Source organism: Salvia splendens, chromosome 18, assembly GCF_004379255.2.
Source record: "Salvia splendens isolate huo1 chromosome 18, SspV2, whole genome shotgun sequence".
NCBI classification, from domain to species: Eukaryota; Viridiplantae; Streptophyta; class Magnoliopsida; order Lamiales; family Lamiaceae; genus Salvia; species Salvia splendens.
Genome location: NC_056049.1, coordinates 8,451,657 through 8,463,817, shown reverse-complemented (window position 1 = coordinate 8,463,817; position 12,161 = coordinate 8,451,657). Strand labels below are relative to the sequence as shown.

At 38.5% G+C, this 12,161-nt stretch overlaps 1 protein-coding gene across 1 annotated transcript; it reads right to left on the bottom strand.

The window, feature by feature from the left end:
• Positions 1 to 1,554: 1,554 nt before the first annotated feature.
• LOC121777470 (protein SCAI-like) lies at positions 1,555 to 7,057 on the bottom strand. The gene is made up of 9 exons (XM_042174739.1): positions 6,049 to 7,057; positions 4,853 to 5,059; positions 4,514 to 4,756; positions 4,282 to 4,348; positions 4,013 to 4,204; positions 3,800 to 3,891; positions 2,961 to 3,143; positions 2,736 to 2,872; positions 1,555 to 2,233 (listed from the first exon to the last, which is right to left on the bottom strand). Exons 1-9 carry the CDS (start codon positions 6,547 to 6,549, stop codon positions 2,053 to 2,055), a joined length of 1,803 nt encoding a protein of 600 aa, XP_042030673.1. The 5' UTR covers positions 6,550 to 7,057; the 3' UTR covers positions 1,555 to 2,052.
• Between the last annotated feature and the right edge of the window lie 5,104 nt (positions 7,058 to 12,161).

Sequence of the window (12,161 nt, the reverse complement as noted above, 5' to 3'; positions counted from 1 at the left end):
AATTAATTATGAATCAAGCCCCGGGCTCTGATACCACTGTTAGTAATTCTTGTATTCATCTAATGAGCGAAGCGGAAATTGCAGACAAGAATAACAGATCTAGATTCATAATCATATTGCAAGTTGAGCACGTAACACACAACGAACTAAATCTTACTTGTTGTGTTGTTCTTCTTCTACGATTGTATCCTGCAAGTTGAATCCACTACTATCGAGGTCCACGCGTATTCTGATCCGATGCAGGAACAATTCCTCGGTACAATCGTTCTATAGAGAAAGCTAGGAAATCTCTGTTGAACGTAGCGCCGCTTTTCTCTCTTAGAGAATTAGGTTTTCTATATTGTGTTCTCTACAATAGAGGATATATATAATAGAATAATTGCAACATTGGACCAAGCCCAATAGAATTATTTCCTATTAATCTAATCTAGCCCATTAATCTTTCACACATTACATTGTATACTCAGCAGACAAAACAAAAAGGATTTTCGAGTGCTATATGTTGACATTAACGAAGACCATGTTGTTGACTCCGAAAATGGTATGGACTTTTTGGTAAAAAAAACAATTGATATATAATGTGGTACACCATAAAGGTACATAAGGTATGCACCATCTACAACCATGTGCAGTCGCAATAGAAGAACAACCAGTGTGAGACGGATTTGATTAATATCAAGAACAAGTAGGTCTTTAAGTACTTCAAGACTTGGGAGAAGGTGCACAACTACAAGAAGTAGTCGGGCAATAGAGGATCGGGCCATGACGGATAGAAGAGAACAAATCGCTAGGAACATACAATACACAACAAGTGGAAGATCAAGAATGAGGACGCAAGTGCAAGGATTGCGCCGAGTAGAAGCTGCCCAACGGGTCTAAAGACGCCCAAGTGCAAGGGAAAGACGTTGATCACATCTTCTTGTGAGGAGATAAGGAAATGCGAAAATCCAATAAGAATGACTTCAATTATGTTCTTTTTATTAATTTCAATTATGTAAATTATTTTGCACAATTTAATTAATTTTTAATCATACTCCATGTGATTAACTTAGTTTTATTTAATCAAAATTATAAATAAATAAAATTAGATTAAAAAATTACACATATATTTTTAAGTACTTGATTCCACGTAATAGTGTAATTGGAGACATTCTAAATTCTAATCGAAAATTTTATGAAATTATGTATTCGTAAAACATTCTAATGTGTAGGAAAATTGGGGATTTTATGATACTAGCATAATTGCTGATGCGATGCACGGATGGTAGGTTTTGACATATAGGGTTGGACAACTAAAAATCGATACAGTTAATTTGTGTGCTGATTCATGATTGGAAGTGTCGCAAGCTTATGTTAATAGTAGGATTTTATAATGCATGTTGACAATTCAATTCGTCAAAATTATATTAGTATTAGAAATCAACAAGCCATGTTGCAGTTATAAATGAAAAACTACACAAAAAAAGCATATTTGATTCATTTGAGTTTAATGAGGCTTACATCCGACATTTGCATTGAATCCAAACCTAATTTTACACACATAAAAGAGAGCAATAACCACAATTTTAAACTGTATAATGAATCATGAATATTTCAGTTCACATTGGTAATCTTACATAAGTTCCATCAACTATGCACCAAATGCTCAAATACACACCAGTTATTAGAACCCAAGTAAGTCATGGCTAGACAGAATAAAACAAATGGATATACAAAAATGGAAAACCTCAACACCTACTTCATTCTGTTTTACAAAAGTTATGAACAATTACTCCTAATTTTTGTGATAATTTAACAAACTATAAAACTCAGAGACCCCAACTTGCTAACAAACCATCAACTCAGCCACACCGACACTATGCATGACTTTGACCAACCATCTGGTACTGTTCATTGCCTCTAAGAAACCAATGGCCCGAGACTATCGATTACCATCACATACTGCTCGTGTAACTTAACTGTAGGTAGTCAAAGTATTTCTCCCAGGAGGTGGCATATTGTACGATTCTATCATACTCCAATATACAGTTTAGTAGTCCCTTTTATAAGTAGTTAAAGGGATCTAAAGCAGTCTGTGACCTTGAGGTTATTCGCGAGTTGGGTGATTGCAGGTTGCACAGCTTTGGAGTTGGCAGATACTGAACTCGGAAGTTCAGGTATACAAATAGGTAAATATTGGCCGCCCTCCTCTCTTTTGCAAAACAGAGTAAGAACAGCGCGGCAGAATATGAATCTGGAGAAATGAAAGAACATTACAATTACCAAGTTACGCTGTTGTATAAAGTACCAAGTTCAAGATAAACATGTCTTAGATCAAAAAATCATGTCTAGGATGCCTCAGGAAGAAAATAACCAAGTTCGAGAAAACTAAGTTTGAAGGCCATAACATGTTCTAAAGGGGGCATGTTCCGAAAAATCACTAAATATTCTGAACTTTGCATGTACCTCGGAGATAATGCCTAGAAGATGTTATTAATTCAGTCAAGGCATATGGTTGAAGATGTATAATTATCATAGTTCAGTTTCGAAGCGACTAAAGAGACTTGGTACTAGTTCGTAGATGGCACCATTATTAATGATGACAAAGTATGGGTTCAAAAGATACTGAAAACTATTAGAATAAATTAGTTCATTTGCCAAGGCCTCTTATTTTAACTCGTCACTGACAAAATTGAAAACTACTATAAAATAAACTAAGTTGATCACATGGATGGTTGGAGACAGAAACCAAGTACCTCAGAATAAGCCGGCGAAGAAATGGATCAGACAAAAGTTGAGCCCAGACAAGGTCCAGATCAGTTGAAGTACAGAGAATTTGCTCCCATTTGGAGAAAGCAGAGGAGAGGATGCTTTCTGTGCTGTTGGACATATTCTGAAAAAAAAAAGATCATTTACCAGAATCAGCTAGATAGTAAAGGAGCCAAATTCTGAAGAGAATTACTGATCAAAAGTTCATTGACCTTGTCATCTTCTGTTAGGTTAAAATCAACTAGCTGGCCGAAGGCCAGTAAAGGAGTAGTCAGGAAGAATGTGAACTGACTTCCATGGCGTGCCGAGTCAATAACACTCGAATTCTTGAATGAAGGTCTCAAAGGAGAAAGAAACAAAGCAACAGGTTCACCCCTTTCTGCTCCACGTAAAACCTGATTACCATTTTGCATGTCAGCGCCTAACAAAAAAATTGGTACTTCCAAACCAATTTTCAGAATCACCGGTGAAGGTATGAAGAACTTGCTTCATTTATATTAGTAGCAATTAGTTTAGTTCGGCAAATGTTAAAGGATGTACTAAACCACAACTACTGGAAACTGCCTCTGGGCTAAGCATAGACAGGCAGGCCTAGAACCTCAGCCAAAAGAGGCATAGGGAAATCGACAGTGTATCATACTAACAAAGGAGAAACTAGTGAGTAGTTAGTTTCAAACTCAATTTTAATGCATGTAATTGGCTTGCAGGGACTAGCAAACACGGGAACATTTACTTCAAAGTTCAGTTTTTGTGCCAAACATTTTGTCCTGTTCGTTCTACATGATGTTTAACAGATAACATCACCTATATTGGAGCTACAAACATAGTACAAATTAACAACAGATTAAGTAAAAGATTTTTTTCTGGAAATTCCATGAGCACAAGTTTGTGTAAAAATCTACAAAAAAATGTTAAGAGAAATGGTTAGCTGATATTGCTGAATATCAACATACCAACAGTTCTGGAGCATTAAAACTTCTCTGAGATATACAGTTCATTGCTAAGTAAATGCTTCGATTAAAATCACTCTACAAAGTTCTAACAAACCTGCCTTGAATGCATGGCTGTTATTACTATCTATTATCAGGAAAAGAGGCCTCCTAGTAAAAGGAATCAGATCACCAGGGAAGAGGATATTTGAACCTGTATCACAAACACAAGGTCATAAGCTAAGAACAGAAAACATAATTAAACTATTTTCGGTTATAATATCATAATGTGGAGATTGGAGAAGAACAAAAATAAGCAATTTTTGAAAACATACTTCCATTTCTGCTTGGACCTAACACTAAATAATCCTCATAATATAGATTTGAATGCCCCTTTGTAGTAATATGATTTTCATAAAAACCATTCCTCTGTTCACGATGGTTGTTGGCAGAGGCACTGGGCAGAGAAGATTTTCTTGTAATCTCATTATTTTCCACTTGTGAAGTACTAGAATGACCAGAATTCCCTGATATGGAAGACAATGTCAGCCAGCAAGATTATATCAAGCTCAGATAAGCAATCAGTAATTTAGTGATACGAAACCTGCAGCAGACAAGTATAAGAGCATAACACTATCTGTTGGAAGTTCCTCACAAATTGCTGCAATCACCTGGAAAATGGCCATGGTCAGAATTTGAGGTGAAGTGCTCATAAGCTGAAACTTATGGCTTTCAAAGGGTTACAGTTCGAGTTCAAACTTTCAGTCAAGATCTAATTTCATGCATAACTATAACACAAAAAAGCTAAACTATAAGGCCAGGATTCTATAACTCACAGCTATCAACTGAGTCACAGATGGACGGTAGAGAACAGCTTTTTTAGGATTTGGAGGTAGATTGGGATCTGTCATATCTGCCATCAAATTTACATCTATCAATCCTGAGGTAACAGAATGATCAGCTGGTCCACCATTCTCCCTCGGTTCAACAGGGTGCTTCTGGTAGAAAGATCCACTGGGTTCCCATTCCAAAGATTGCAGCATTCTAAAAGTATCTAAAGTGAGTTCTGCAAATTTAACCTGACATGCCATATAGAGTGCATTGCTCAAAGTGTTATATGATTTCAACTTTGCGAATGTAACAGCCAAAAATCTGAAAAACCATATATGTATTACCTCATTTTTGTGATAACTGGTCAGCAGTGCATCTCTAAACTTCAAAAGTCTCTTAGCGTGAAATCGGGCCACATACGGAAGTGAGGCTGGATATGAATCAAACATGACAGTATAGCGCAATGGCCTAGAACTGGTGCTACCTGAATCAGCTTCTGTAAACCGCATGATTTCTTGGACCACCAACCTCCATTCTTTGAAGTTGGTACCCTATACGAGAAACTATACTGTTGGTTACACAGTTATGCAGCAAAGTTTATCAATGTTCACATGAAAAGCCATACCATAAATTAGATATGCATACAGAACTTGGAATGCTTTATATGGATATCAAATTGTGTATGATTTGCTCATAGGTGATTAAAGAATGAAATAAAATTTTACAAACTGCATATGAGTAAAACCAGACTTGTTATCATGGCAAACAAATTACCTGAGACCGAAAAAAGACAGACCTTGTGGAAACAAATTTAATAATATGAACATAAACTTTGAATTTACTAAGGCCAAATATTACTGGAGATGAGACAAAGACCTTCGAGAGTGCATGACTATTTAATAATTTCTTTCCCAGTGTAACTAGAACATAAGTGCACCACCATTGCCTTTATACAGTTAGACTATATTCTACTAAAGGAACATTGTTTAATTACAAAATTATGCATTTAGATCGTCGAAGGAGAACAAAGCAGACCAGTTATACAAATTATACAAAAGATTTTAACAACAATTATGTAGGAGTACTTATTAAGGCACTGTAGATACATTTGTACCTGCTCTTACAAATAGGTAAGGTTAATTTCATCCTTGCCACTATATATAGATGTAAGCAAATATACCCCAAATTTTCTAGGTTTTCAACAGCTAACCATATATGTCCACAACTCAAGCCAAACTAGTCCATTGACTTCACCAGAAAAACATAGCATCACGATTTGCACAAAATTTCCCGGTAATAGCCAGGTGAAAAATAGTAAAATACTCCTACTAGCTAATTACAGTACTATGGAAGAATTAATGATGAACGAGCCCCACACACCGAAGAGAATCACAATTTCTAATCAAGCAAGGAAACGATTAACCTATGGAAAACAATTGATTGTAGAAAGGGCAACACATCTGAATGAGATGCTCAGACCAATTATATCACAAATTTAGAGAAACTCGAATCTCAAAAGGAAAGAGTACCAAATAATTACCCGAAAATTAACTCTACTGTCATCGACGAGATCCTTAAACCTCTGAACAAGGAGCTTCACCATCTCGACATGATTCATAATCAAGGAGACCATAAGGAACCTGGCGTAGAACCTCAATTCCTTAAACCTAACCCCTCGATCCTTGGTCGAGCCGTCGAAATACCTCCTATTGAAAATCGCCTCGTAGAATATGTAGGCTTCGAGAAGAAACCGAGTCTCGCTAGTCCTCAAATACTGGTAGAAATAGAGTTGGCCGATTCGCGAAGCGATCTCCCCAATCTCCCAGCGCTGGAGGCCCGATTCCGTCAATTTAGCCCTATTTTCCTGCTGGTACTTCCACAGCCGCATATACGCCTTGAAAACCTTGTGGAAGAAGTGGCCGTACTGCGGTCCGCTCCCGCAGTAGGGATGCAGCGGCGCGTCGCGCACGCGCGCGAACTTCCGCTCCGCGTTCTCCACGAGAACGCGGAATGTCTTCGGTGCGTCTTCCTCTCTCGACATCCGAGTCAGAAAGAATTTCCCCACGACCTCAATTCGCCTGATTTTGTGCGACGAGCTTCACCATTTTTTCTCTCTCTACTGAGCTGGTTGCTTTCGAGTCAACTGGAGGAAAATTGGAGAAACATATGCCTACGTGGAAATATAGAAATCGTTTCTAGAGACAGAGAGAAGAGTGAGCTGGTAAATGGAGGAGTCACGCAGGCAGTCAGGTCGGGTCAAAATATTCGGTTTCTGTTTTTCCTCCTTTTTTCCCCTTTTTCTAATTGTTGCTGTGTGTCTCGTTTTTTGATCGGAAAATTGTTAAAATTAGCGGCGGTGCGGTGGCGGAAGGCAGAATAATGAGTTTAGATAGGATTATGCCGGTAGGGGATGACGGTGAGTGGTGGTGGAGGACTCTAGGTGGACAGTTGTTTACTGGTGTGACGGTGAGAGGAGTCAGGACTGTCTGTGTGAGTGTGTGAGTGTGTGAGTGTGTGAGCGGGAGTGTGTGTGTTAGTTGATTTTGTTCTCTTTTCATTTAACCAGCCTACCGGTTTGAAATTTTTGCAATTTTATTCGGAGTCCTTTAGATTTTGGATAATATTTTCATTTAGGACCCGTTTTATAGAGTGAGTGGGTTATAGCAAGAGGATTAACATAGGATAAAATTTTCGGGCCAAATGTAGGATTTATGTAGGATAAAATAAACCCACAAGAGGATAAAATAAACCCACAAATTTTGTGGGTCACATTAACTAAGCCCAATAGTGAAAACGGGCACTATTCACGCGGGCCTGGCGGGCCGCCGCAATTTTTTTCGGGCCTTGGATTGCATTTATCCAGGCTGAAAATTTGTATCAAACATTGGATTGTGGTGGGTCCCACCAACCTTAACCTTGGTTTATCACCTATAAAACGGGTCCTTAGGGTCAACTTAATTTTAATCGTAATCCATTAGAGCATCATTAAACTCATCTACATTTCAGGTCCCAAGTCCCCTACATGTCATCATTTCCTTAAATTTGAGTCTCAGACCACAACTGTCCTTAAATTTGAGTCTCAGACCACAACTGTTTCAACCCTGCAGGCCTCATCCCGGGTCTCAACTATTAAATTGAACTATTCACAATTTACAACATATTTTATGCGTGAAATAAAAAATGCTGAAAATTTTAAAACAAGGAAAAGTTGTTCTTCATTCGGAAATTGAAAATTACAACATAGAAAATTAAAAGTACAAAAAAAATCATTAAAACATAACGTCGATGCTGGAAAACGTTGGTGCGTGTCCAAATCTCTTCAATTAGATCGACTTGGAGGCGAGTGTGTAGTTCTTCTTGGCGCATCGCAGTTGAACGGGCCATGACATTGCGGATGTCGGGAGGAACGCCCTGCACGGGCGGGGCGATGACAGTGTAGTTACTCCCGGTGCTGGAGAGCGGATCGTCGTTCCACAAAGTGACATTTTCTTCCTCGTCGTCAATGATCATGTTATGCATTATGATACATGCATACATGATGTCGGCGATTAGTGGACGCTGCCAACCACGGGTCGCTCCCTTCACAATAGCCCACCGTGCTTGGAGGACTCCGAATGCACGCTCCACATCTTTCCGAGCCGCCTCTTGCTTTTGGGCAAACAATGCCCTCCGATCCATTGTCGGACATGTGATAGTCTTCACGAACACGAGCCATCGAGGGTAGATCCCATCTGCCATATAGTACCACATACTATACCGACGGTGGTTGGCCGTGAACTCTACGTTCGGCGCTCGCCCGGCACACAAGTTGTTGAACAATGGAGACTCGTTCAACACATTGAGGTTGTTGTTCGACCCAGCAACACCAAACTAGGCATGCCAGATCCACAATCGTTGGTCGGCAACGGCCTCCAACATAATCGTGGGATGTGTGCCCTTGTGCCCGCTAGTGTATTATCCTCTCCAAGCCGTTGGATAATTCTTCCACTGCTAGTACATACAGTCGATGCTGCCCAGCATCCCCGGGAAGCCGTGGGTCCGCTCGTGCATGTTCACCAACTTCCTAGCGTCGTCGGTCGTTGGCTTTCTCAAGTATGTATCATTGAATGGTTCGATGACTGCCCGACAGAATTTAGCTAGGCAATCACGTCCAGTATGCTCACTTACATGGAGATACTCATCGAACATGTCCGAAGTAGTTCCATAAGCAAGTTGACATATGGCACATGTGCATTTCTGCAAAGTCGATATACTTTGCCGGCCACAACATCGGTGGTTTGCTTGAAATACGAGTCACGAGCTACAACTGCGTTGACGATGCGCATGAACAAAGGCCTCCGCATCCGGAACCGGCGACGGAACATCTGATCACTCCATCGAGGATCTCTACAGAAATAATCTGTGAAAAGCCGCAAACCAGCTTGTTCACGGTCTCGGTGGATATACATCTGAGTACGTGGTACCCGGACGTGTTGTTCGTTCCACGCTTGAACAGCAGCTTGGTAGCGTTTCACTTCATTGCTGATTTCTTCTTGGATTGCCGGTATCGCCTCTTCTAACATTCGGGCCATTTGAGCTTCGATTGCTCTTTGACGAGGATGCATTTTTTCGAATTTTAGGGAGAGAAATGAAGTTGAATGGATATGAAAATGGATGGAGTGGTATTTATAGATAAATTTTCAAATTTTTAAAAAAATTAAAGTTGCGGCCCAGTCAGGCCCGAACACCAATTAACGCTGGGCCGGGCCAGACCCCGGGCGCATCTCCGGGACCGGCCCAAGCCGCAAAATGCTCGTCTCCAACGCCGCGTGACGCGGGCCGGGACCCAACTGCGGTCCAGCCCGCCGCGTTAAGCATGCTCTTAGATGTTGGAATATTATCCAATGCACCGAGCTACTATGGTCTTTGGGTCATGCGTCCGAGTGTCAAATCGGGTAATCGTGAATATCAGTATTCAAAATTTGGTAAATAATCTATGGAATATCTGATTCAAAACATATTTCATGTATCCAATCATTTGATATTAGTATTTGCATCTAATTAATTAAATATCCAAAAATCTTGATCGTAATTTTTCATTCAGGGATGAAATGTAAAATATTGTCAACAAACTTCACCATTACAACGGAAACAATGTCGACTTGGGAACTGCTTTTGGGAAGTGCTTCCGTGTTTCATGCCTCAGCATTGTTGATCCTGGTGACTCGGACATCATCAAATCATTGCCCGGTGATCACTAATTTTAATTATTTGAATGACATTCCGGATCCTTTGTATCATTTTCTATGTTTTATACGTGGACATTTATCATCTACGGAGTACAATTTTCTATGATGTGTTACGATCCAGCTTGGTCATGGCTTTTTACATTAAAAAAAATTTAAATAAATAAAAACTAATTAAGAGTGGAAGAATACGCCAAACTTGAACAAAGCATTTTAGAACGATAAAGAATTTTGAGAAAGAGTAGTTTGCTCGAATTTTGAGACTCAAGTAGTATAAGAAAACGACGGAGCTGCTTATGAAAGCTTGGAGACGTCACCGCAACACTCCGACGGGATGAAAGTCGGTATGGTTTTGAGGGAATCACTGATGAACGAGAGGTGCAGGGAGAAGACGACCATCTTATTAGTGCAGAAAACAGAGGGGGCTTTATCGGCGAATCATCATAGTCAACGATGGAGGTTAGTGTGACATATTTTGGGGTCAATTATAAATGGATTTCGAAAATTGAATGAAAATCTAACTAAATAATTGAAATTGGGTACATAAATTTCAATTGGTTAATTGGGTTAAACTCGATACCCATTAGTTAAAAAAAGACTAAATGATCTTGAACCCGATATACAATTTTGAGGGAATCAAATACTCAATACCATACGATTTTAATAAATATGATATGTAATGCTAGAGGCAAGAGTAGAAAGTGATGCCGAGACATGGAAAAAGAGCGATTCCTACATCTGAAGCGGAGGGGGATATAAATGAACCGAAACACACCCGAAAGAGACGAGAGGGATTCCAAGGATATGCAGGTATGAGACTGCATATTCAAGGAGTGTTTTACAGATTTCATAGGTGTTATTCAAATCAACAAGCTGCATCTTCGTTTATGACGCCCATCGCATAGGCATTCCAAAGCTAAGCGTGCTTGGTTTGGGAAATTGTGAGATGGGCGAACCTATGGGAAACTGTGAGTGCCGACAAAGCATGGTGAAAAGGCTTATATTGATATGTGAGGACTCCTCTCAGTTTGGGAGTCGAGTCGTTATATGATATATTTATATTTGAATAGAGTGGAAGAACTGAGAAGCACTAGCGCAACTAGTTTAATGCTATTAGAGGTTTCGAGATTGAACTCAGGCTCCAACTTTAGGTCATTCGAAATAGAGCCGCCCCTTTCGTTGTTAGTTGCTAGCACAACTTTAGGTTGGGTGGCACGACAATTTCATTGCTTAAATTTTGCCTTATTTTCATATTACCGGTTTCCACATTTATATTTTCTCTTTTTTAATAATTTAATTTAAATACTGATTTTTTTCCCAATTGGTCCACATTTTATTATTTTTAAATTTTTAAGAACAATTTACCTATATACTCTCTCACTTTTACCCACATTCACACACAATTGCTCCTTCATGAATTTGCATAAGAAGATTCATGATTGTGATGGTATTTAGACGGCATTGACTATATGCATTGAGCATTAAATATTTGTCCAACTACGTAGAGAGTCGCATACACAGAGGCTACAAGGTTCAACATCCGACCATCATCTTTGAAGTTGGTGCTGACCATCATAGAAAGTCCTTACAGTCTTTGGCATGTACATACCGAATAACAATATCAATGTCCTCGGCTGAAGTTTTAAGTTGTTACTTATGAATAGGGATGGGTCGGTACGGTATATCGTACCCGAAATTTTATACCGTACTGAAAATATGAGATTAGTAAAATCCATACCTATACTTACTGAAATTTGTTGTATACCAGAAATTGCTATACCAAATTTTTAGTATAACCAATTTCAATACCAGTATTGCACCATATTGTGTTATAGTATAATAGTAATAAATAGATGTATAAATATGTTATTACTTATATAAGACATATTTAAACTATTATGGTAGCCCTATAATTTTGTATTCTTCTTTGAAGAGTGTATTAATTTATTTAACTGCTCAAAATAATTGAATAATTTATTTAAAAATTTCAGATTGATTGCCAACTATTTTGTTCAATTATGGAATAGGGTGGCTACATGTAACACTACTATTATAGTAGTATATCTGTAAAGGGAATGTAACAGACCTATTGATTAAGATACAATTATTATGATATTAAATTATTAAAATGGCTACCTGCCTCCTTCAACTGTATTCATATTGCAAGTAATTAAATTTGACTCTGTACAGTTTTAATTTAATTATTCATTAAAAATATTTCAATACTACTGTGTTTGTCCGTTCACACAACCAACATCAAATTTAAACCACAAAATATTACTAGTATAATCTATATATTGATCAATAAATTGTCACATACTAATAATCACGCATTCATGCAACGATGGCATTAATATCTCAATTACTTTTTACACTAGTATATACGTTGGAATAGTGAATAACATTATGGTGCAATTTACATTCATTT